General features: G+C 40.0%; 6 protein-coding genes across 10 annotated transcripts in view; 3 read left to right on the forward strand and 3 right to left on the reverse strand.

Annotated features, from left to right (window-relative positions):
- The window catches only part of LOC145709345 (DNA repair protein RAD50.L-like), a 75,324-nt gene that overhangs the window by 41,849 nt on the left and 8,813 nt on the right, over nucleotides 1–24,662 (reverse strand).
- On the reverse strand, nucleotides 178–4,246 carry LOC145707724 (uncharacterized). Of its 3 annotated transcripts, none has more exons than XM_081785291.1 (8): nucleotides 4,084–4,246; nucleotides 1,707–1,778; nucleotides 1,340–1,459; nucleotides 954–1,296; nucleotides 658–907; nucleotides 511–612; nucleotides 397–462; nucleotides 178–352 (listed from the first exon to the last, which is right to left on the reverse strand). In XM_081785291.1, the coding sequence occupies exons 2-8, from the start codon at nucleotides 1,735–1,737 to the stop codon at nucleotides 335–337; spliced, it is 930 nt and encodes a 309-aa protein (XP_081641417.1). In that variant the 5' UTR covers nucleotides 1,738–1,778; nucleotides 4,084–4,246; the 3' UTR covers nucleotides 178–334. The 3 variants fall into 3 exon arrangements, with proteins under 3 accessions (XP_081641417.1, XP_081641418.1, XP_081641416.1); XM_081785292.1 differs by lacking the exon at nucleotides 4,084–4,246 and adding an exon at nucleotides 2,948–3,057; XM_081785290.1 differs by lacking the exon at nucleotides 4,084–4,246 and adding an exon at nucleotides 2,161–2,245.
- Nucleotides 6,714–9,127, forward strand: LOC145708182 (uncharacterized). The gene is made up of 7 exons (XM_081785832.1): nucleotides 6,714–7,238; nucleotides 8,058–8,123; nucleotides 8,211–8,249; nucleotides 8,575–8,691; nucleotides 8,739–8,838; nucleotides 8,896–8,980; nucleotides 9,022–9,127. Exons 1-7 carry the CDS (start codon nucleotides 7,201–7,203, stop codon nucleotides 9,081–9,083), a joined length of 507 nt encoding a protein of 168 aa, XP_081641958.1. The 5' UTR covers nucleotides 6,714–7,200; the 3' UTR covers nucleotides 9,084–9,127.
- LOC145706964 (uncharacterized) lies at nucleotides 13,107–14,933 on the forward strand. The gene is made up of 4 exons (XM_081784428.1): nucleotides 13,107–14,037; nucleotides 14,080–14,402; nucleotides 14,455–14,611; nucleotides 14,656–14,933. Exons 1-4 carry the CDS (start codon nucleotides 13,765–13,767, stop codon nucleotides 14,848–14,850), a joined length of 948 nt encoding a protein of 315 aa, XP_081640554.1. The 5' UTR covers nucleotides 13,107–13,764; the 3' UTR covers nucleotides 14,851–14,933.
- On the forward strand, nucleotides 15,704–20,848 carry LOC145708274 (heparan-sulfate 6-O-sulfotransferase 2-like). Of its 3 annotated transcripts, none has more exons than XM_081785931.1 (7): nucleotides 15,704–15,850; nucleotides 16,520–16,627; nucleotides 16,729–17,118; nucleotides 17,222–17,449; nucleotides 17,491–17,658; nucleotides 17,707–18,067; nucleotides 20,398–20,848. In XM_081785931.1, the coding sequence occupies exons 2-7, from the start codon at nucleotides 16,532–16,534 to the stop codon at nucleotides 20,478–20,480; spliced, it is 1,326 nt and encodes a 441-aa protein (XP_081642057.1). In that variant the 5' UTR covers nucleotides 15,704–15,850; nucleotides 16,520–16,531; the 3' UTR covers nucleotides 20,481–20,848. The 3 variants fall into 3 exon arrangements, with proteins under 3 accessions (XP_081642057.1, XP_081642055.1, XP_081642056.1); XM_081785929.1 differs by lacking the exon at nucleotides 15,704–15,850 and adding an exon at nucleotides 16,199–16,451; XM_081785930.1 differs by lacking the exon at nucleotides 15,704–15,850 and adding an exon at nucleotides 16,199–16,425.
- LOC145708278 (akirin-2-like) lies at nucleotides 21,094–24,131 on the reverse strand. Its single transcript, XM_081785934.1, has 7 exons — nucleotides 23,936–24,131; nucleotides 23,108–23,194; nucleotides 22,986–23,058; nucleotides 22,815–22,871; nucleotides 22,535–22,702; nucleotides 22,377–22,464; nucleotides 21,094–22,334 (listed from the first exon to the last, which is right to left on the reverse strand). The coding sequence occupies exons 1-7, from the start codon at nucleotides 24,001–24,003 to the stop codon at nucleotides 22,252–22,254; spliced, it is 624 nt and encodes a 207-aa protein (XP_081642060.1). The 5' UTR covers nucleotides 24,004–24,131; the 3' UTR covers nucleotides 21,094–22,251.

The raw sequence follows: 24,662 nt of genomic DNA on the forward strand, positions 1-24,662 counted from the left end.
AATTCAAGAGTTTTAAGAATCGGGATCCCAGAAAATCTTTCTGGGACGTTTTCGACCTCTCTACTTTAAAATATACTGTTATTCATCAATAAAATATATAGATTCATTGGTTTCTCCAAAATTTTTCTTTTAAGTAAAAAACTCATTAATTGCAGGCCTGTTTTTGAAAGCTGCCTGTTTGTTTGAATATCATTGTACATTTTTTATTTACAAATAGAATATTTTAACAGTGAAAAGAACGAATTATTAAATAGGCTTATTCGCTTTGAATTTTCGTAAACTAAGGTCTTCAGGGTCTTCGAGGTCTCTTCGGTCGTTTGTAACGAATTATTGGTTAGCTGTTGAGCAGGATCTACAATTTTTAATCAGTCCTTAGTTCGGGAAGAATGAGCTTACCTCTTCGGAATGGGAGCTGAGTGCATGGCGCGAGTGATAAACGCTGGAACGGTATTCTACTTTCGGCTGAAAATAGCAATTAGAATCGCGTTTCAATTGAAAAAAGGAACTTACGTTTTGCTGGGAGTGGTTTCTGCTGCGGACGCTGACAGTGTTGTTGTGTTGGAGGATGTAGCCATCGGGAGACACCAGATTACGCTTTTTTGCTTCTGCTTTCTATGATCAAGAAAGTTATCTTACTGTAAAAGCTAGATTCGTTACCTGATATTCTGCCATCTTCTGTACCAGTTTCCAAAGACAGACAATAGTTCCAATGAGCATAACCAACACTCCAACGACAGAAATAATCGCCGCAACCATCAGAGTCTTTTCGCCAGCTTCGACGAATTCTAGAGCGGAGGGTTTCAGAAACTTCTCCATCATTTTCTGCACATCCATCGAGACGAATTGAGGGTCAGTCAGAACCAGCAGTGAATTTACGAGCTCAAGTCCTTCTTCTGTCAGAATTATGCTGAATTTAATTTTAAATTAATCAAATAAAATAATTGTTTGTTTACCTGAGCATTGAGAGAATCTCCTCTTTTTGTTGCGAAAAAGAAGTTTCAGTATCTTCAATCGGGTTGGCTTCTGGAGCTGAAATGGACTTGACCCCGCCGATGATGCCTCCGATCAGCATGGAAACAAGGACGACAACGAGGAGGAAAAGGAAAGGATAGATCTTGGCGATCTTTTCTTTGTAGACTCCGTAGAGCGCCAACATGCCGAAAATAGACAAAGTGGCGAAGAAGAGGAAAAGCACGAACATGAGCATCGCCGCGTTGGCTGGAAGAATTGTGATGTGATGGAACATGTCGGAGCAAAAACATGATGGGAAGAGATAAGCCAAAACGAGCGTGAACACTTAAAACGCTATTCAGAAGAAAAAATATAATCAGAAACATACCTATTTGGAATAAAAAGAGGCAGAGGGCAGTGCCAGCAAAGCTGAAGTACAAATAGAACTGATTTGAAAAGGTGATACATCCTTTCTTCGCCGGCTGCGGAGATGTCATCGTATAATATTCTACAAAAATTGATTGATTGGTGGACCACCAGGGTTTAAAAAATTATTTTCGCTTTCAGAAGTGCTCGGTTTTTATGCTTTATAATGATTTTATTCCTGATAAAATTTGATCAAGATGCTTCTTTATTGAAAAAGCTGCGATTTTATAGCGACTTTTTAGTGCGAAAATTGACACTTTTCGACTAGTAAAGACGCTGCTGATCATCTGCTTTCCTCGAATTTCGTGTAAAATTAGCGTGTTACTTGCCTTTCTCTTTTTGATCATTGTAGTAGTCCATGTTGAGCGTGTTAACTTCACTTTTGTTCTTTGGAACGTTCTCTGAAAAGAATTTTTAATTTTCGCGTCTCAAATTTGAGAAACTTAAAAAAATTTAAACGCGAAATTTTCGAAATCGAGAGAGAAAACTTGTTGAGTATGTGTGATAAGGGCCAATATTTTTTGTTTTGCCATTTCGGTGCGAAAAAATGGCGAAAATGGCGTTTATTACTGATTGCTACTGTAGCTACAGTAATTTACAGCAGAGCTCGGCAACCTGTTTAAAAAACCTGAGTTCAGGGTTCTGAAAAAGCTTTAATCAAAAGCCGCTACGCTATTCAGAACCCTGACTCAGGATTTGAACAGGTCGCCAAACCAAGACTGTAGCTACAGTAATCAACAGACACTTGATTTTGAAAATCATGGTTTTTGAATAGACACATACCTACGAGTTACTGTATGTCTCTAACTGTATTGGCGAACTTGTATAGTTTCAAAAAAGTGGTTAATTTTACGTGAGAAACGAACACTCCTCCGTGTGTGGTATAAGTTCTATTTGATCACCGAAATCGATCTCAGCCAAACACTTGAATTTGGAAATACGATTTTTACAATACGGCTTTGTATGCTTAGCGCGTAATTTTGGCGGACCACACTCCCAAATCTTCAAATCTCCCTCACTTCTATTTACTATCGCTAAATACAAAAAACGAGTTTTGAATCACGCACCTTCCAATGTTCCATTTTCTAGCGCTAGTCATTTTTTGCGCTATAATTTTTGGTGAATCACCCCTAAAATGAGCGAGACCTAATAATGCTCAAAAAAAGCAATAAAAATATAAAAAATTAGTGTTCAACAAATTCGTGGTTAAAATTAATCAAGCTCAAGAATTTCCAAAAAACCGGAATCAAGGAAGCAAATAAAATTTCCACCGGGAATAATTTCATGAAAAAAAAAAGGCTGAGCGGCGCGATCAAAGCATGACTCTTGTTGCTAGAAAATCGCTGAGCCACTCTTTCCGGGCCCTCTTTTTTTGAATGGAGCTAATCCCGGACATAAACTTTTTTGGAATGCCAAATGAGCCACTTAACACGCGCTTTGAAGCTTTTTTTTTTTCGACAAACACTTTTGTTGACTTTTTTCATTCCCTGAGAGCTCTCTTTCTCTTAAAATCTTCGCCACACATACAAACAAAATTAAACAAACGAAACTAGTAAAAATAAAAACTTACAAACTTGTCTTCTTTTTTTCAAAAAATTTTTTTCGTAAAATTTCTTTTTTGAATTTTCTGTTTCCGGTTTTTTTTTTCTCTTTTGAAAAAGTCTGGAAATTCAATTTGTGGTGCTCTTTGTTGTACCTAATCATAAAAAAACTGTGATAGAGATTTTATGATCTGAATGGGTTTATTGCTCGCTTCTTAGATTGTATCTGATTTCATCTCAGAATATAAATCCGTCCTTGGAAATCATCAAAAGCGTCTTTTTTGATTTGTGGCTACGAGACCGGTCAATCTCCGTCCCAGACTTCCCACGAGCACACTAATCAACAAATCTGCATTTTAAACAAGGCCACTTCATTTGCTTATCTTCATCATTGATCATCAATTTACAAGCCTCAGCAACCTGAGTAGAAACCCTGAGTTAGTTTCTGGAAAGGCTAAAATTAAAAACCGCGTAGCGGCTTTTTAAAAAACAAAGCCGCGAAGCGGCTTCGAAAATACATTTATCTCAATCTTGTTGAAATTTTTGCGAAGCCGCTTTGAGCCTTTCCAGAGCCTTACTCAGGCTTTCTACTCAGGTTGCCGAGGCTAGTCAATTTATGAACTTGTTTATTGATAACTGGAAATGTTAACCTGTCTATCAGACAAAAACAGACCAAAATATTGATCAAATTCGAGTCTGCGCCAGGTTTTCTCATGATGAGAATTTTCCGCTTGAGGAGAATCTTTGCAAATAGCAAAACATGAAAATCACATCTTGCAGGTGATCTTCTAAAGTCAGCTGTTTTCGTGGAAGCATTATCAATCAACAAACAAAATTTTCTTGGTTTGAGTTTCAAAAGCTAGTCTCAATTTTTCTTTGAATTCAAAACTAACCCTAACCTCAATCATTGCGTTAACCCTAACCCTTACCCTAACCCAAGCCTACTTCTTACGATTGATAGATATTTTAGGGACAACTAGGTACAATTTTTTTGACATTTTAGGGAATCAAAAATGAAAAATTTTGCGATGAAAAATTTATACATTCACTTGGAAATCGATCGGTTAGTTCTTTTAATGATAAAATAATAAAATTGGCCATAAAAATATTTTTTGAGAAAAAGTATTAATTTCGAATTTCAAAGCTTCTTTATTTTTTAGCTTACCGGGTCAGTACATTCTGGAAGTCGCTCTCTCTCTGTCTTTTTTCTTGTTTCTGTTCAGATTTGGCGCGTGTCCGATTGTTTTCCGCTTGTCGCTTTGGTTAATCAATTTCTCTCTTGAAAGTTGGAAGTTGCGAATTTTCGAAAAATTGTAAAATTGAACAAACCGCAGCGTAGTGCAGTCACCGCGGCCGCGCCCCGGGCACCTCCGCCAACAAATACACCAAGTGCATTCAGCTACTCCTTGAGCACCTACTAACCTATGCCCTTTTGGTGCCTTTTTTGAAATTTCTCGGAGGCACGAAATTTAAATTTGAAATTTCTTGCGGGCGTTCTCTTCCTTGATTTCTTTCTTTTCAAACAAAGAAAAAAGAATAAATGCACTTTCTTAGAAAAGCAATCAAAATAGTAAGGGCTTAAAAGAACCCTTTAGTGACCCTTTGATTGATGACTTGAGCATAAAGCAGCAACTGATACTAGTTACTGCTTCTAATTACAGTGCCCTTGAATCGATTCAACAAGAAGCTGGCTTGTTCGACCTTCAGCAATGTATCCGTCTCGGATCGCCGAAGAAAAGATAAAAAAAAAAGTGCAAGGGCTTAAGTTTACTCAACCGAAACTGATTCCAAGAGGCAAGCTTCGATAAGGTCAACTCAACATGCAAAACCTGTTATCTTTGATCTTCTTCTGGAAGTGGCACTAAAAGAAAGTTTATTCATAGGAACCACGTTGAATCGAAATTGAGAACATTAAATTTGGATGATCAAATATTATTTTGAAGGAGTTCGCCTTCTCATTAATTCTGGCAGCAGTCAAAAGCAAGTGCATGATGGCATATTATGCATAAGTCTCAGGCGAGCCAATTTCGCTATATTTTGTATAACTACGCTTTGTATAAATATCAAATTCGTCGAAAAAAATAATATTTAAGCAAATGTAAATATCCTTGATTGGGGTCGTCCCGGGCCGCAGCATCATTGATAGGTTCTTATGATTTATGCAAAAAAAATTACTTATAAGAGTCAGAAGTTCGAGAAGAACCTTAGTTCATCGGTAGACATTCAAAGGCAATGAATTTTTTCTTATTTCTTTTTGCTTCAAGCGAGGCTCTGTCTATGTTTGATTTGAACTCAATCTATGTAGAATGCGCTGATTGTAAGTTACTTATGTAAATGTTCCTATATAAAGATTTCTATCTAATTATATCTAGATATCTACTCAAAAAGTACTGACTTTACTCCTTGGAATGGGTATAACATGGCTGAACGAAAATGTGATGCACTTATTCACTTGCTTATCAAATTCAAACCAGTAAGAGTATAACTTATTCTGTATAAGATCAACAACGTATTAAAATGACTGTAAACCTGAATCTTTGTCAAAATAAAATGAAAAGGTACGATTATGCTTGAGTTGGTTTGTGCTGCCTAGGATCCTGTAACATATGATGGTCCATAAAATATGGTGCGCAGGCTCGGTGGGGAAGGCGCCAAGCCGAGGCAGAGTGATACAGCCTAGATTTGAAGTACTGTTGAGGATTTCTGTAAATAAGACAGCAAACATTAATCGAACCAGGTTGTTTCTTAGCAAACATTCGCGCCCTCTTTTAGTATAATTTTTCGTATAAAAGCTGGTCAAAATATCGGCAGGCCATTTTCGAAATCAGAAGATAAAATGATCTGACAGAAAACCACTGAAGTTGTTCATAGGGTATCCGTCGAAATAAATTATGAAAACGAATACAAAAACCTCATATCTACTTTGTTAGAGAAAAACTTGCATTCCATTGAGTAAAACAAGGCCTGTCAAATCTTTCCGATTGCATGTCTGCATCTTATTAGCTTTGTTGGCCACTCTAGCTATCAAACTCATCTGTCAGTCGCAGGGCTGGCAAATTAGGGTCCCGCCAGCCGCACTAATTTGAGTTAGAACCAGGGCTGGCAAATTAGGGTCCTAACAGCCGCACTACCGAAAAATTGTTAGGGTTCTAACTCAAAATTAGTGCAAATTAGTGCGGCATCCCCGTCCTACCCGTCCTATTTTTTCCTTGATATTTTTCGTCCATTAGGACCGAATCGCCGCCCTAACCGCACTAATTTGGAGGCTCTTTTTCATCATCCAATCGGCGCGCGCTTCCCACCAGGCGCGGAGGACAAATTGGTGGAAGATTGAAAAAGAATGCAGCTGAATGGATGAGAAAACGAATGACCCGCCATGATTGGCGGACCAATAAGCGCGCCTATTTTAGGACGATTTTAGTGCGGCTTTTCCAACTCTCGTACTACTCGCACTAAAAAGTTATAAAATGAGAGTTAGGGCCCTAACAATAGGGTTCTAACCAGGGCTGGCAAATTAGGGTCCCGCCAGCCGCACTAATTTGAGTTAGAACCCTATTGTTAGGGCCCTAACTCTCATTTTATAACTTTTAGTGCGAGTAGTACGAGAGTTGGAAAAGCCGCACTAAAATCGTCCTAAAATAGGCGCGCGCTTATTGGTCCGCCAATCATGGCGGGTCATTCGTTTTTCTCATCCATTCAGCTGCATTCTTTTTCAATCTTCCACCAATTTGTCCTCCGCGCCTGGTGGGAAGCGCGCGCCGATTGGATGATGAAAAAGAGCCTCCAAATTAGTGCGGTTAGGGCGGCGATTCGGTCCTAATGGACGAAAAATATCAAGGAAAAAATAGGACGGGTAGGACGGGGATGCCGCACTAATTTGCACTAATTTTGAGTTAGAACCCTAACAATTTTTCGGTAGTGCGGCTGTTAGGACCCTAATTTGCCAGCCCTGGTCAGTCGCCAATTACAGGAATCGCCGCATGTTGAGCATCTCCAAAAGGTGTTTATTCTTTGAGTGTATAAAGAACGCACTCGACAGCGCATGTTCCCCCCAGTGATAAATTTTCTTCTGACGGGCAAATTGAAAAATTCTACCGCAGAGTCAATTTTTCTAAAGTAAGACGGCAGCTGCTCTTGTCAATTTTCGTCATAAGTTATTACTCGACAAACAAACTTTCAAGTACCAATTTAATAAAAAAAGAAACAATTTCGCAAAGCGTTGTAGGAAAAATTCTACAGTAAAAAAAAAAAGAGAAATAAGAAATTGCAAAAGAAAGAAAAAATGTCTTCGCAGCATCGCCGATCACTTCCATTTATAAGGTAAGGGTCAGAAAGAAGGCTATTTGCATTGTTTTCGAGATAGGACTGAGGAATATCGAGATTCCTTCGAAATCTGCATTTGCTCTCGGAAGCTCTTCTTGACAATCAGCTTTACTTTCTTCCCCCTAGTTCGCGAAAAATTAGCTTCAGAATTTTAACGTTACCATCGATCTTTTTTTTTTGTAAGAGAAAGCCTTAATTTTTGGAGTAACCCTCAACCAATTTATCAGCGATTTTTCCAGCGAATTAGTGTTCTGATACCCTTAATCAATTACCAAACGAATTTCCGATCCATATTTTAAAGCCACTTTATCACTCATTTAACTGATAAAAATCGAAAAGCCACTTTCGGCTTCGAGAATAAATATAGCCGCTGTCAGAGCGGCTTTTTATGCTTCATGCCTCGCACGCGGCTTTTCAAGTTTTATCAGCAAAATAAGTAATAAACCGGTTTCAAAATACGGATAAGAAATTATTTTGCTAAAGAATTAAGGGTATCAGAACATTAATTCGCTAGCCGCGGCGATATTTGTTTCTCAAAGCCGCAAGCGGCTTCTCGACTTTTATCAGTAAAATTTTTAAGAAAATGGCTTAGAAATATAATTTTGCTGATAACTCAGACTTCACTAATTCTAGCGCTTATCCCATGTTCAAAAACAACACTGAGTTTTCCTCGAAAGAACTACAGAACAAACTTTCTTCTGTTGATCGATCGAGACAAAAGATCTTCCCAAGTGAATTTCTGAAGGCCTTATAAAAATATATTCCCCACTGTGAATGCACTTGAGCAAATTTACACAAGGAACTTTTTTGATTTAGGACAGAAGCGCGATCGCGGCGATCTTCAAGCAACAAATCTGGAAATCCGGGAATGGGAATTAATAGGCAACACGAGTTTCAATACTAGAATCGACTCTCTTCAAGTTTCCTTTGTTTTTGTAAAAAGAGATAAACTTATTCAAACTTGGACAGAGCGAAAATTGCGTTGAAGGAACATGTTCGCCGGAGAAGGTTTGATCATAAATCGGCAACCTGTGTATAAAATCTGAGTTCTGAAGAGCGTGAATGAAAAGCCGCGGAGCGGTTTTTTTTAAAAATGACTTGCGGCTTCGCAATATAACCATCTTGATCTTTTTTGATTATTAGCGAAGCCGCAAAGCCAACAAAAAAGCCGCTACGCGGCTTTAATTGAAGCTCTTGAGAACCTGACTCAGGTTTTCTACACTGGTCGCCGAGCCAAGTTGTGAGCACTATCATTGATAGTCTATCAAATATCTGGTAGCCATATTATTACTGATAAGGGTTTTCAACATCAATTTTTCATCCTCATTTTCAGGTCCTTTTTCCGCTCCCGAACAGGCGCCACAGTCTACGAGCCAACGTACAAACTGCTTCCAGATGAAAAACCCAATCTCGAAGTAATCCGCTTCGTCCTGACAAGCGTCTTGAAGAAGTAAGCCCTTCTCAAATAGAATCGCAAATTTCAATTTTTGATCTAAGCGTGCCTACTGTGATCGACACGAGCTTTGTTACCAAGATAACGTCAGAAATACACGATAGAGTAAAGCTCATGATGCCCAAACGATACAGATTCATTATTCAGGACCTTAGATTCAAAAAACCATCCATCATCAATACAGCCATCTCGATCTAAGAGCAGACTTTTCACATCGGAAATCCGTCAGATTCAAAACTCGCATCAAGCTCTCTCTGGGACAAGGAGACAGACATGAGCGTTTCTGGTACTCTATTTATTACTGTATCCCCTTATTGTTATTTCTAGTGACTCAGAAAGCGAATGGTGGAAATTTTATCGCCGTTGTTCATTTTATTTACCTCGACTAAGATTAATTCAAATAAATCCTTCATTTCATAATTTTTCTATGATAACTTTAATGATTTTATTATTATACGCAATAATGAGCAGGAACTTCAACGAGAACAGGATGCCAGAATTTACTTCTCCCAAAAATTTTCTGGTCGACCAATGTAACTCCCTCAAAACTAAGTCGGACGATTGCATGTGGTTCAATGCTTGGAGTTCTCAGAATTTCTTCCGGAAATAGATAAACTTTCTTCCCCTTTCTTCTCAAAACCCCGACAAAGTCGCAATCAAGACACTTTTAAGTTTAGCGCTATCTTTATAATTATACCGTTATAATTACCCGTATTCTTGCTTGTAAAATTGGCCTTTCAATTCTTTCGCTTTCCTCTTCGATTACCATAGCGAGTGATCAAATCAACGTGATCTCGTACTCGCCACTTCAGATGGAGTGATATTCAAAAAGGAACGGGAACGGAGACCAAACTGTCGAGCTGTCAGACCAGGGTTTGAAAAGTGCTGAGCATAAGCATGCTCAGAGCACGCAGCATGCTCTCGTTAACGTCTTCCTTTTTTCCCGCTTTTTTTCAGTAATTACTTGCTATGGTAATCGAAGAGGAAAACGAAAAAATTGAAAATAAAATTTTCCAGGCGAGAATACAGGTATTATAGACTCGCTTGCTCCTAGAATGAACTAAACTTACCAAAAGTGTCTTGATTGCGACTGTATTGGGGTTCTGAGACAAAAAGAGAAGAAAGTTTATTTACTGCCGGAAGAAGTTCTTACAATCCGGAGCATTCTAACTCAAGAACATGATATTAAAAGCTCGAAGAATGAAAAGAAGTGGAAAGTCAAGGTCACCGAAAAGCTGAGCCTGGCGAAGCACGGAAATGCAACAAATACTCAGCAATACACTTATCTTGTACTTGGCTCGATTTTCTGGATCAGTGTCATGCTTATAGGTACCTCGTTTATAATTTTAAAAAAAGGAGTATTTTATGTTCATAGCAAATTTCGCGTCCTTAGAGCGATCCCGTGCCGTAACCACTTTTTTGACTTCGACTTGCCACCTAAATTACAAAAAATGCGTCAAAATTGCAACAATGGACTTATGCGGGCATCTGATGAAGAAGTGTTATGAAACTAAAGAATTTATTCTTCCTGAACCAGTTTTCAATATGGAACCGCCAGAAAATGCAGCCCTAGAATTCTCCGAAGAAGAAAACGAAGTGAATCTTTTACGCTGCAAAAAGAAACAGTTTTACGATCAAAAGATTTGCCGCCATCTTTGCTCAGAATCGCTCGTTTTGGAATCAACGAGGACTAATCCCATCTCTCTCTGTGAATCAATGTGTTTTCAAATAACAAGAACTGCCGATTCCGCTGGAGACGTTTGCCCCTATCAGAAATACTGCTCAACTGGTTGTCCTTGTCCCTTTTACGAGTGTGAAAAATTACAATCGCGGCAGAAAATGATTCCTGTTTTTGATATGGATGCGAACTCAACAGATTTGACCTCGGAAGCTTTAAAAACAGCGTCAAATAATGAGGTTGAACTTATAACTGCTCGTTGGACTGGTCGACAAAATGAAAAGCGAGAATTTCGGAAGCCTATTCTTTCAAATCTGAGTGGAAATCATGTAAAAATGAATCTTTCAGACTCTTTTTTCCTTTATGAACGGTTTTTTTTTCTTCTAAAATGATATCATACGCAACCAATTAATAAAAACGAGAAAGTCAACAGGTGCTACTTTTCTTGATGGGGAACATTATTTGGTCGATGCTCTTGGAAACTTGATGAAAGTGAAGGAAAATGGCGAAACCTCGAATATAATTCCGAATCGACGCGGGAAAATGTACGTCATCTTTTCTGATTGATTCTTTCGATCCAAATTTTAAGAGGTTTCTTCGTTTTCCACTACGGATCTTCAATCGGAACTCATCAAATCGAGATTCGCCGAGAAGAAAAGAACAGAAAAGTGTTTCCAGTCGTCGTTATCTGAAAACGGTCGAAAACATCAGGGGATTCTTAAAAAAATCATTGTTGACCGTCTGAAGCCGCCCGACTGGAAAGGATGATAAGTGCTTCTATTACGCCCCAGATTACAACCTCAACCGTTTCGAAGAAGCACAGGGCTTCATCGCAAGCAACCATTTTAACGCGAAAGTGTCCTCTGTAAGCTTTAGAGGAGTTTTGTACTTGATGAGTGCCAGGCTCGGAGATCATTATGTAAAACTGTCGACGACAGTTGCTTTGAACAGAATAAGTAAAGACGAGGAACTGGAGAAGGGATGGCGAAAAGGGGATTTTGGAGTTCCAGCGGAATTAAGAGACCTGAATCCTGTCCATGTTGTCCCTTTGGAATGAGTTGAAATTGTGGACTTTGTGATTGTTAAAACTACTACCCAACAAGCCCTGACTGGGCTACAATAAATACGCAAGTGAGTTGCCTGAAGATCAGGACTTCTATACTGATTTGTGTTATCAAGAAGTGCCTTAACTCTGGCGGTGCAGGGGGAAGTAAAGAGTTGACAGATGGTAATGTCACAGTATTGACGTCAAGTGCAGATTCTCATAGATTGTAGTTGTCTGGTTTCACCATCGCATCTCCTCCCCCTTTTTAGATTCGAGGGAGCGTTACATCCAGTCGCCATCTTCGACTCTCTCTTTGAAGTCTGCGCAGCTCATGAGTTCTCAGGCGCAGGTAGAGGAAAGCAGAATGACACATGGGGGCAACTAACGTAAGTGATGTGCAGATTGAGGCTATGGAGAGTACCGGCGATTCCCGTCAGCTGACGTATTCTCGCTTCATTGAGCGCCCGGATCAGGTTGTCAACTAGGGCCTGCGGGGCGTCCTGCATGTCTTGTTGTCGGTTAAACATCAATCGTGACCCTGCTTCAGTGGCCATCTGCTTCTAGCTGTTGAGAATTCTCGAGCCTTCGTACGCGAATTCCCGAGCAAATTTTTCTCGAACCGCCAGAGCCCGATCCCGGTAGCCGCGCGCTTGTACTGGGACTCGCTCGATGCCCAGTTCCCGGTAATTTACCACGTCCTTGATTGATCGTTCGTCGTTGTCGTAGGGGCCGGCGGCTAGGAGCTCGTTTCTAATTGCGTCTATTGCAATTTCCATATCGTTTGGCCTTTCGACTTGCAGTTGCGCTTGAGGTTGATCATTAGCCTGAGCAGGAACTTGCTCTTGCTGTACTTCTTGAAGAATGACTTCGTCGTTTGGATCGCCGAATTCCCCTCTCTCCCCCTGTCTGAGGGTTGACGAGTAACTCTTCGTCAAGTGTATCCATTTGAAGGGTGAAAAGCACCCTTTTTTTTGAGTTTTCAGAAAAAAAACTAATCTGAATGGCGATTTCTCTTGCTTTTATCGTGGTCTCCACAGCTTTTATTTTTCGCATTGTCTATCCCACTTCAGTCACCAGATGTGGGTGTTAAAACTACTACCCAACAAGCCCTGACTGGACTACAATAAATACGCAAGTGAGATGCCTGAAGATCAGGACTTCTATACTGATTCGTGTTATCAAGAAGTGCCTTAACTCTGGCGGTGCAGGGGGAAATAAAGAGTTGACAGATGGTAATGTCACAGTATTGACGTCAATTGCGTGGCGAAGGTGGGGGTGAAGGTCATGCAGATTCTCATAGATTGTAGTTGTCTGACTTCACCACCGCAGACCTTTGAATATTGTTAAAATTCACGTTTCAACTCGAGGAAGATCGATTTAGGGAGACTGCTTTTAATTTTAGTAACGAGAAGCATTGTCCTTTCAAATACCCTGTATTCTGTGTTACTAGAAGCGGAAGGAAAATTTCTGACTCTTGGCGGCGAGTGGATAGGATCACTTGTAAAATACAAAGAATATTCTATCTGCTATTCGAAATTGTTTGCGCAAGATGATACAAATTATACTGATCAAGAGGGAAAGAATATTGACGAATGCGACTACTTCGGGAATGGATTCACCAACGACGAAAAGATCTTTGTTCAAAACTACGTCTTCGACTCTTTATTTGAAATTAGCTTCAATTTCGGGAAGGATTTGCAATATTTCTAATGAAACGTGATTTACTTCGACTTAAAAAATCTTCATAAAGAGATGATCGAGCTTGAATTCACCCAACTAGAATCCGAAACAAAAATTCACGTGACCAGTAATCCCTATTTCGCCTTTCACGACGATGTTTTTCCTGCTTTCGCGAAGAATGCTGTCTCTCAGCAACAATTTCCTAAATCGAGTTCTTATTACAAAACAATCATTCCGGATAATCCCTTTACTTCCCTCGAAGAATTGAAACATATTTCAACTGTCGAGATGAAATTAAATGGAACTGACGCTTTCAGATTTGAAGTTGATTTCCCGGAGAAATTTACCGTTCTTAAAGAATTCAAAATTCTTGAGTTGATATTTTTCGATGGATTTTCTTTCATTAGCTTGGGAATTTTTCAAAATGGCTCTCTTTGGATTGATTCTCACTATTTTAATGGACGCTATATTTTATTAAATAATGGAGAATTAAGACAACTGGGACTTGATTTTTATACATCGAATTCTTATGAGTCAAATTACCTTGAAGTTGTTCAGTGAGGGTTCAAATTAAACAGTTAAAATATTTTTTGCTCCTCGCAGATTTCTAGTAAAATTGAACTTAAGGAAGTTCAAGGAAGAAGAAACGAAAAACAGTTCAAAAATAATGACAACTGGCCTTGAAACTATCAGAAACAAAAAGATCCGGATTTTTAAGCTTGACAATCTCGCAAACCTGAAAAATTTTCTCTTTACTTCCGTAACAAATATCTTAGTTATGGGATATCAGTTGGACGAGGCATTTTCGATTTCATTAGATGGAAGCACAGTGAGGGATGCAACAATCAACGAACCGACAATTGAATATCTTCTTTACGTTTCTTATGCTCTTGTAAAGGGCGAGATTTACATTTTCGGTGGTTTGATGGACAGACAAAAAGTAAGATATAATAAGGGTTAACATAATTTTTATCCAATAAAGATTGCTCGATTGGAAGACTGTGTTTGGAAAGAACATGCATCAAGATTGATCAACGAGTACTCTAGGTTTTCCGACGCACTTTCAATTTATGATGGCGATAATGCACTTATTTGTTTCGATGATTTTCGTGATAAAAAATGCGAGATTTTCAATGGCACATCGTCGATCCCGACATATGAAGCCAGCTTTCCGCATGCCGGTGGCAGACTAGGCTTCTATGGAGGGAAACCTACAACTGTGGGAAGCGCTTATGGTGAAGGGAAGAATAAAGTCGAGACTCTTTCTTTTTCTGGATGGTCAAATCTAACTGATTTCCCGAAGAGGTAATTATCCTTATTAATTAAAAAAGACACGCACATATTCAAATCTTATAAGTGTTATTACTGAACATGTCTTGGTTGGGCTACCAAGTGGCAGTCTTTTACTTGCTGGAGGAAAAAACAATCAGTTAATTAATTGGGAATACACTGTCTACAAATCATTATGGCTTCTCGAGAAAAATATTTGGAGGCAGATTGGCAATCTTCAAAATGTAAAATTTAATTTAATTAGTAAACATTTCTCACATAAATTAAGGCAGACTACTTAGGATCCGCAATCCGAATCCATGATTCAATCTTCATCTTCGGAAGCTCTCTCAAATCAGATGAAATCGAAAGACTTAGTTTTGACGGTGATAGATTGATCAGTCAGAAACTCATTGGGAGAAGTATGACTTTAAAATTCTGGCGTCCTGTTCTTGTTGAAGTTCCTGCTCATTATTGCGTTTAAAATCAATCATAGAATAAATATGAATGCCTATACCCTTAATAGAAATGCTTATTTCCAGAAAAAAAGTTAACTGTTTAACTATTTCAAGCAGCAGTTAATCCTCAAATAAAAAATCAGCCGAGAAATGTGTAAGCAGGAGATCAGAGAGAAAAAACCAAGTCCCGAATTTTCATTCGCTGCTGAGCGAAATTCGTCAATTGTTTAACTTTCAGTGCTAATTTTTCACGTTCAACCGATTCTGCAGGGCGATTGCCGGATTCTAGATAAGAGACTTAATTCAAAGTTTTTTGACACCTCTTTTTCATTTCAGAGAAAGAGAAATTTTCGCCGACTGGTTTCGTCAACTCAGGTAAAGAGAGAATTTTTCATTTTTTTAACAATTTTTTTTATTTTTTGTGAACAATTTTCTCGCTTTTGCAAAACCAGTTCCCAATGCTCTTACTAGCGTTAAAATAGTTAGCTCATCATTTATATTTTTAAAAAGGCTAAGAGGCACCTTCGACCTGTCTCTGAAAACAAAGAGGAGTATCAGAGTTCTGATAGCAGTTAAATTACTTCGCTGGTTTGATGCCCTTTTTTCTGTTAATAAGCCAGCAAACTGTAATTGCGGTTTATCAGTAGTCCAAACCAAGAGATCCAAGATAATTGTGAAAATTCTCGATGAAAAAGCGGTCATTTGAACTTGATGCTTTTCGGACTTAAAAACGATTCATTTGCGATTAAGGGTGGGTCTTGCTTTTGATCGAATTTCAACCCCGTTGTCAATAAAGTAGCCCTCTGTTCGGGGTACAATAGTCACTCTTTACTTTCTTTGTTGCTCCTGCCTTTCTCTATGTTTGCGCTTTTCCGGGCTAAATTTATTGAATTTCAAATTTACAAAAAACCGCCGCTGCGCCGCTTCATTTTTGCAATTTATCCGATTTTTCAAAAAGCAAAAGGGCTTTTTACTACTAAGGCTAAAATAAAGAGAAATCTTTGAATAAGAAAATCGTTTCATATCGTAAGTAAATTTCTTCCCAAAAAAGGGCTCGGCAACCTGTGTCCAAAACCTGAGTCAGGGCCAAAAACAGCATAAATGAAAAGCCGCCTAGCGGCTTTTTTGAAAATGAAGCCGCAGAGCGGCTTTGCCGAAATAACCCTTTCAATCTATTTTTCAAACCCTGACTCAGTTTTAGGTTGCCGAGCCCAGATTTCATTATTTTCTCGATTTTCCTTTTTTCAAAAATAACAAAAAAGAAGCTTTGATTTCATTGTGAAACTCGCACGCTTAGATATGACAAGTCGGGATCTAATGTTTGGATTGCTCTTATCATCTGAGCAACTCAAATTGACTCATTTTCATTTTTTTGAATTGTCGCATCCAACTCGTAAAAACGGCGTTTTTGGAAGCAGCGCCAGCTTTTTTTCTCAAGCAGTGAACTTTTGAAAATTAATTTTTCAAAAACTCAAAATCCAAAACGACGCCTTTTTTATTGTCTCGCCCGGGTCCCTAAAAAGAAATAAACAAACAGAGAAAAAAATAAAATGACAATGGTTGCTACTCGCAAATTTTAACGACAAAGGAAGAAACGAAAAGTTTTAAAAACCGCATTTTTATGATAGTAATTGTGTTTTCTTGTAATTCGGCTTTGCATTTAACGATTTTGACGATACTAAAACGTATTTTCAGCGCAAAAGAAAGATGAGGAGCAATTTTTCAAGGAAGTTTTTGCTCCTGGCTGGAATTTTATTGCTAATTTACGCGACTGTACTGAGCAATAAGTACTACCTTGATAAGGTAAGCTCACTATTAAACATTTTTACTGTTGATGCGAAAACACTAACCCTAACTCGAACGCTAACCCTAACCCTGAATAGCTATTATTAATTTTTTATTAGCGAATTATGATTCGAAGCGAGCGGATGTCCTCGACAAAGATCGAGGAGCTAGAAGAAGTGCTGAGAATTATTCAAGAATCAGAAAAAGAAACGGCCTTGGAGTTGGAAGAAAAACTGCGCTCTTTGGAAGAACGACAGTCTGAGGCAATCGTGAAGTTCTACGAAGACCTTCAGCGATTAGAAAATGAAGAGATAGCGTCGAAGACGGCGATTGAGAAGATAAGACGCGAATTTGCTTCGCGCTTCGACCTGCTTTTGGTTGAGAAGGGGAGCGATCAAGGGGCGGAGATCAAGGAGATAGCTACGGAACTACCGCCAGGGAAGATTAGTGCGATACCAGTCAGAAAATGGGATGGAGAGGAGAAAATAGTTTTCCTTCATATTGGAAAGGTACGTTCAACAGCACGCCCGTCGATTTAGGTATCTTCTGGTCGCGTTTTTTTGTAGTTCAAATTTTCTATCTTGCTTTTTTACAATAACAGTCATATTTCAGGCGGGAGGCACTTCTTTCGATGGAATGATGGGCAAAGCACTCAAAGGCCGAAGCAAATACGTTGGAGGATTGCACTTTGACTGGACCTATGTCGAGGAACGATACCCTTCCGGAGAAGTGGTAACAATGCTCCGAGAGCCGGTTTCTAGAGCAATCTCGCACTTTCACTTCATGAAAAAACTCAGTTGGACGAAAGGAATGGCTATTAGACAACAATCCATCGACCAGGTAAAACGAATTAGATAATATTTATCTATAAAGGTGTTCAGTTCTTAGATGATCCAGTTTCAATGATGCACAATCGCGGATGCTGGCAGGATGGACAAGCTGCCGTCTCGTGGTTTACAGGCACTCACGTGGGAAACTGGGTGAAAAAGGGAAGATCGGCTGAAACTAACGGAGAGATTCTCGAGCGAAAAGCGTTCAACTATCAACAGGTACAGTCGATTCATTTTCATACCAGGTTACTCAGCTAATAATTCTAGGAACTGCTCGAAACTGCTGATAAAATCGACGGAATGTTTTGGTTCGGGATTCTCGAGGACCTTGATCGCTCTTTGGAACTGCTCGCTTTTCAACTAAAACTGCCCTTCGGATCGCTAAGCCTGCCAAAGTCAAACTCAAACAAAGCGCCAGCTGCCAAACCTTCCGAAGAATCGATGGAGAAGCTGCAATCTCTGATGCCACAAGATCTGTGGGTTTACAAATACGCCAAACGCGTCTTTCAAGCGCGCTGGGAATACTACAAAACCGGCTCTTTCAAGCCACCAAACAGACCTCCCTTCCCAAAAGTCAACTGCCTATCAACTCGATTCATTTTGAAGTGCACAGGAGGACCTTATCAAGGTAAGCTTGGGTTCTTGCTTCATGGGTTCCTGCAAAAGATTGTCGACTATACATAGGACTTATAGGCCCAAGACAATCTTGGACCCAGTAATGAGGAAGATTGATGAACTCATGTTTGATATATTTTCAAAGTAGTAAAAAATAGATAATTGAATGCTGTATAAAACTTTTTTGTTTCGTCTTTTCTTTTCAAACGATGTTGAAAATGTCGTCTTTCCATTTGAGCTGACGGAGACTTTGGGGCTTTGAAGAAAGGAAATCCTTGACATTTTCGTCCGAAGAGCTTGAGAAAGAGTTAGTTGACTTTCTTGTAACTGGTTTACTTTTCAAGAGATCTTCCGGGGACATAGTTGCTCAATGATTTGGTCGGTTTATCAGTAAAATACTCGACCTCGTATTCTCTAATCGTCCGTTTTTGCATTAGCTCGTGAAGGACTTTGTGAATTTCGTACTGGTGCACGGGTAGTAGGATTCCTTCGATGTTGATTTGCTCGGCACCAGACTTCACATCGAGTTTTTGACCGTGGAATTGGCGAAAGGGGCGGAAGAGATGATGGTTGGGGGAACTCCATTCCGGGCGACTTTTTAAATCGACGAGGAAATTAACTAATCGCTGGCAAGCGGTGCGCCCCTCGATTACTTCCGTTACATCGGCGTAATCTAAAGGACATTCGGTTATTCAAAATATCAGAAAGAGAGGTCTTGCCTTTTCCGTCGTGGTATTTGGTATCATAAGCGGTCGTGGACTTCATTTTGATAACGTTCATCGCCCGCAGTGCGTCCCAGCTTTCATCGTCGTCCGGATTGAAGTCAAAGTCGGGATCAGGCAGTGCCCTCGATCGATAGCTACTACCGGAGCAACTATTGCTCCGATGGAATTTCGGTTTTGGGGAGCAAGCATCTGCGTCTTCCTCGTTGTCTCCTTCTTTTTTGGGGCTTTCTTTGACTCCCTCTAGAAAAAGAATGTTCTCTTCTATGTCTTCAAAAGTCAAAACAAACCTTTTATGAGCTTGTTTTTGAGCCCTTGCGTCGCCGGCGCAATTACAGCTCGAATGCAGAAAGAGGGAACCGCTTTGGAATGAAAGGACGATTGAGAAAGCGCAGATTGAGACTGGCTGTCTTCGTTGTTCGGGTTCGAGCTGCCATCGTGAGTGTAGAAGACAATTGAGTAGCTGCGAGTGAAGACGTAGAAAAGCGGCAGGAACTTGGTCTTGAGCGCGTCAAAGGCAGCGTCGATAGTTTCTTCGAATTGAGTCCAGTACTCTGCGCGTTGGCCGTGGCTCGATGGTTCAAAATCAGTAGCGTACCTTGACGAGTTATGAATACAATTCCTACTAGATCAATTTAATAGTACCTCGGGTAGAATTTCTTTCCAATGGTCGCCGGCCAGGCGTAGTACAGACAAGCTGCGGCAAGCTTTTGTGAGAGCTTGGTCGGATCAGCAGGTGTCACCGAAATCGCAGTGTTCCAGTCTTCCTTTTTAATTCGTCGGAGTGCGCTTGTGTCGGAAAATTTGATCTTCATCTTCGACTTGATGCTGAAGTCGAGCGGGATGCTGCAAGTTTGATTGAGGTTGTTTTGGGCAGTGAATCCGTCGCGAGCGCTGTCATCGTCAAGATCTCTAGTAAGTGATTAGAATTTCGCCTTACTGTATTCTGTACCTCATGTTGGCAATGGTTCTTCTTCGATTTCGGAGGCTTCTGCCATTGCTTCCGTTTAGAATATTCTCAAATTTGAAGCGGTCCTCGATATTTGGCAGGTCGGTGACATTACCGTGGTTTTCCAGCGCCGATAGAAACTCATTATCTCTAGCATTTGCTTTCTCGTCCTTCTGTGAATCATCCGTTTGGGAATCGACTGTAAGGGAGCTCAATCCCAAGGACGTATTAGCTGGATCATTTGTCTGTTCCTTGAGCTTAGCGAAAGGGTTGAATGTTTTTAGCGGTTTCTTTGGGAGGTTTTCTTTTTCCTCCGTTGAAGTCTTCGAAGCGATTGATGCCCTAGTTGTCTTCTTGCGCTTTCGCTTGATGACCGCGGCTGGATTGACCCAACTACCCGTCCCGTCATCTCCCATTTACACACTGAAATCTACAGTTATTGTGCGAGTGAAAACAATGAAGATTTTCATGAACAAGAAAGATTTACGGTCTCTTGCTAACCCCCAAATATTAATGCTTAGTTGGTCTTGATAAAATTTGAAAAGCTGAGTCCAAGATTGTCGATTGAGCCCCCATTTCGAAGCCAAGTATAGACCAGCTTTGGCCTCAAGTACGAGAAACGGATCAGAATAATCAATTAGCTATTGGCTCCCTAACTAAACGACTATTCAGACCTGCTGTATCGCTGGGACGACCTTATGACTGAAGAGCACGCAAAAGAGTTTTCCGATTTACTGTCCAAAAACGACCCTTAGCCCAAAATCTAGACTTCCACTAAAAAAGCCAAACTGTAAATAACCGTCTCGTGTCTGTAAATAACAAGAGCGTTATGACTTCAACCTACAGTTCAGCCTGTTTTCTTCTACGAAATTAGACCTTCCTGCGCACTACGAAATTATTGTACAATTACTACTACTTTAGCTGTTTCAAAACGAAAAAGAAAGATACAGAAATAAAGACAAAACAAGAATTTGACAGCCACTGGCTGGGCTCGGGAACCTGCGTGGAAAATTGAGACAGGGTCTTGAAAGAGCTTTAACGATAATTTAAAATTTGCGGCTTTTTATTGAAGCTATTTCAGGACCCAGACTCAGTTCTCCTCACAGGTTTCTGAGAGCAAACCAACGGGGCGCCAAAAAGCGTTTAAAATTATTATTGAAATTATTTTTTGTGAAAAAGAAAACTTGTCATCAGCAATTGTGAATAACAAAAAAAGATTTACAGTTAATTACTATGCAAGGAAAAAAGTGAACTGGCGAAGACAACGGTGACCAAAGAAGTAGGGAAATCCAGTTGCTTCTGGTTAATACCAAAGAAAGTGAAATATTCTAGACAAGAAAAAGGCAAGATAGAGAAACAGGTTAAAACTTGAAAAAAGCGGTGATTTATTAACTTTGAGAAAAATTGTTAGAAAGTATCAATGAAAGAGTTGAAAGAGCGCGAAAAAAGCGGGAGGCGGAAAAAGCGACTTTAGGGACTTCTTATACAAAGGAGAATTGGATGAATTCTAGAAGGGATTACGACGTCCAGTCAAAAAAGTGGCGCTGGGGGTTTTAACCAATGCGCGATTCAGTTCTAGTTTGACTAGAAGCACCTCACAGAGCAGTCCGTAACTGTGGTTAACCTGTTTGTGAGCGATCTCCAATTTTTTGGCAGGACTATTCCAGAAGTAAAATGCCAAGAAACTGGTCATCGCTCACGAGCAGGTTAACCCCGTTACGAACCACTAAATTTCAGCTAGACAAATTTGACTGGGGTTTCCCGGAACGAGTTAACTTCTCAAAACACGGGCGCGCTACTATACCCTCAAAACACGGGGTCCAATAATTGGACCACAATGCATTATCCAGCCCCGCGCGGCGCGCCCAATTCATAGTGTGAAAAATAGCGCTCAGAACTTTTGGCTCTAATTGACGTTTCCATTGAGTAAAAAAGATTATAAATATATTGTTAGAGAGCTTGAACCCTCTTCTATAATAATTTACAATTGTAAGTCGAAAAATCCGTTTCGATATTCCACCAGAGAGCGAAAGAGAAATATGGCGCAAAACGCCACCACTTTTGAGTTTTCATTCGAAACTTCACAAAGTGGTTCGTTTTCGTCCTATCAGCTCACATTACAAAATTCAGGTCAAACAGATTACTAGAACGGGAAATACAGGAGGTAAAAGTCGCCGTGGTCCAATGATTGGACCACGTGCCTTGAGAAGTTAAAAAATAAAGAAGCCAGAAAGAGTAAAATTATACATTTTAGATTTTGATTCAGAGGTAAAGTATAAACACGGATGAGCTCTTTCTTGTTATTCTTGAGGGCCTAGGATCTTTTTGGTGCGAAAGAGAGTTTCTGTCTGACCGACAAAAGGATCGATTATGAAATTAAAAAAGGCTTGCGAAAGTGGTGAAAAATTGAATTTGTTAAAAAATTTACAAAAAGAAAGAGACAAAAGGATGAATATACACTTGAAAAGATGACGACACAATGGCGGCACAAATTGTGAGTAAAGAAAAAACGAACAAATTCTAGCTTCAGGAAATGTAGCTCGACGAAGCTGAGGACTTGTGATTCCGGAGCTGATCTTGAGTGTAGCGACAGAAGACTTCGTATTGTTCTGAAAGAATCGTTTAGTTACAACCGGAAATGGGGGTTTTACCGGAAAGTTTCTCCGCTAGAATTTTGTCGTATTCTTCTCTGATCTGGTCTTCTCGCTGGCGCAGGAGTGTTTCGCACATGGTCGCCACCTAAAAAGTCATAAGGGTCACTAGTCAATTGGTGTTCGAAAAATGTATTTCTTGACGGAAAGAGCCTTACGTTGCTTATGGTGAGACGAATGGTCGTGTCTGGTTGATACTTTCTAGCTTCTTTCTTGAGTGGTTCGGCAAGTTTGGCGACTTTTGAGGTTGTAGGCGCGAATTCGTCGGAGTCTGAGGACGAAGCTGGGCTTGGACATTTGGGCGGCGTAGTCGAAACTGCCACTTGCTGAAAACGAAAGTAGAGTATGAATTTGAAACACGCAGAGGCTGGCACTGTGCCCAGACAGTCAGAGTTCGCCCGCGGCGCTTTCTCCTTGGCCAATCGAGTTTTCAGTTACCTGAGGACTGCGAGGCACCATCCGACGTCGCTTCAGAAGTTTGTAGCTCTGGGTCACCTTAATTTTAATCGTTATTCTTTGTCTTGTAGATACATGAAGGAGGACTTTTCATTGGCCCTAAGGGCCAAAAGTAAAGTTCCTCAAAGTATCCAAGACTATTTTAGTCCTTACCTCGTCAAGAATTCTAGAGGGCTCGAGCGGAGGGAGCCGGCGAAACTGCGATTCGGACAGACTTTCAGACAAACTAAAAACAAAAGCGGTTAGTCATCACTTTCAGGGTCTTTCCGCTTTACCTTTGAAGATCTACATTTGGCGCGTTATTCTTCTTGGAAGGAGTGACCTGGAGCGGGCGTTTTCCGGTGAGGCAGCGGCGCTTCGGACTAAGAATTCGTTTAGTTCCTTTTTTCTTTTTCATAAAGAAAGTAAAGTTAAAGTGAAAAGCGATTGGGAATTGTTGTTCTAGAAAAAGGACAGACGTGTGTTGATGCCGACTTAATTAATCCAGCAGTACATGTCTTTTCGAGTCAAAAGTGCTTTCGGCCAAATAGAAAATAGAATAGATCCAGTCGACTTTCAGGTCTACAGAGGGTTTGTTAGATAACGGATGATTCTATCGAACTGATTATTGGTTAGTCTCTAAAATGGCGAAATTTGACAAGTCAGGAGCTGTATGGAATCATCCGCGATCGTAGAAAGCCAGTGTAGCCTCAGTCCGGGCTCAGGAGCATGAGAAGAAAACCTGAGTCAGGATTTGAAAGAACCTTACTAAATCCCGCGAAGCTCTTTCAAATCCTGACTCAGTTTTTTTCCAAAAAGTATTACATTAATCGTTAACATATTAATTTAATTATGACGAGAGTCATTTATAGTTATTTTCCTAATCGTCTTTCAAATTCTTTTATTTGAAAAGAGCGCAAACTCAATTGAATTTCAAATCGCTTACATAAGAACTCTAATCTCAAAATAGATATGCATCTTAGATCGCGTAATTACGACGATAACAGCGCATAAAATTGACAAAAAGCTTCTCTAACGAAGAGAGTATTCAGTTTACGATCGAGTGATTTTAATGTAAAAATTACGAAATATAAAATTACGAAAATCGAATTATATTTTCAAACCTGAGATCGAACTTGTGACCATAAGGACTGTCCAAAGCAGATCGCTTCAAAGTAACGCAAGACGCCATTTTCCGACTTTTCTCTTTTTACGATTTTCGTTTTTAAAAAATTTCGCGATTTCTATTTTCTTCGTTTTTTTTTCTTCGAATTTTTTGAACTGAGACGGAAAAAAGAGAGAGCGAGGGAGCTTGGCTCAGGGCGCGCGCGCTCATTGGTCGAGCGCCTCCGCCCACGCCTAATTTCGAAAAACTCGAAAAGACAAAAAAGGGGCTGACGACTGTCTTCATCCCTTTTTTGTTGAAATCAGCCGATTCGATCGAGCAGCTGACCCCATCCTTTGTCCGAATCTCGGCTTGGCAACCTGTGTAGAAAAGCCTGAGTCAGGGCAATGGAAAGCCGCGTACCAAAGACGAAATTTTAAGGGGCTTCGTCAAATTGACCATATTCTACTGTCAGTCTGTCACTATATTATTTCTAAAATGTAATTCTTGAAAACCATTTTATGAGTAACCGTTTCGAACCAGCAAAAATGATTCCGCCGCGGAGCCGTCTCGTTTCTAGACCAACCCGTCCGCTCGATCTGTTGACGCGAGAGTGCAGTTTCAATAAGAATAAAATTGAAAGTTGCCTTTTTTATCATTTATTTTCGATTTCGGATTCTGAAAAGAGAAATAACTCTAAAAATCAATGGAAAGCGAGAACAGGGATCCTGGAGGAGAAGGATCGT

This window comes from Oikopleura dioica, chromosome XSR (assembly GCF_907165135.1).
Source record: "Oikopleura dioica chromosome XSR, OKI2018_I68_1.0, whole genome shotgun sequence".
In the NCBI taxonomy this organism is placed as follows: Eukaryota; Metazoa; Chordata; class Appendicularia; order Copelata; family Oikopleuridae; genus Oikopleura; species Oikopleura dioica.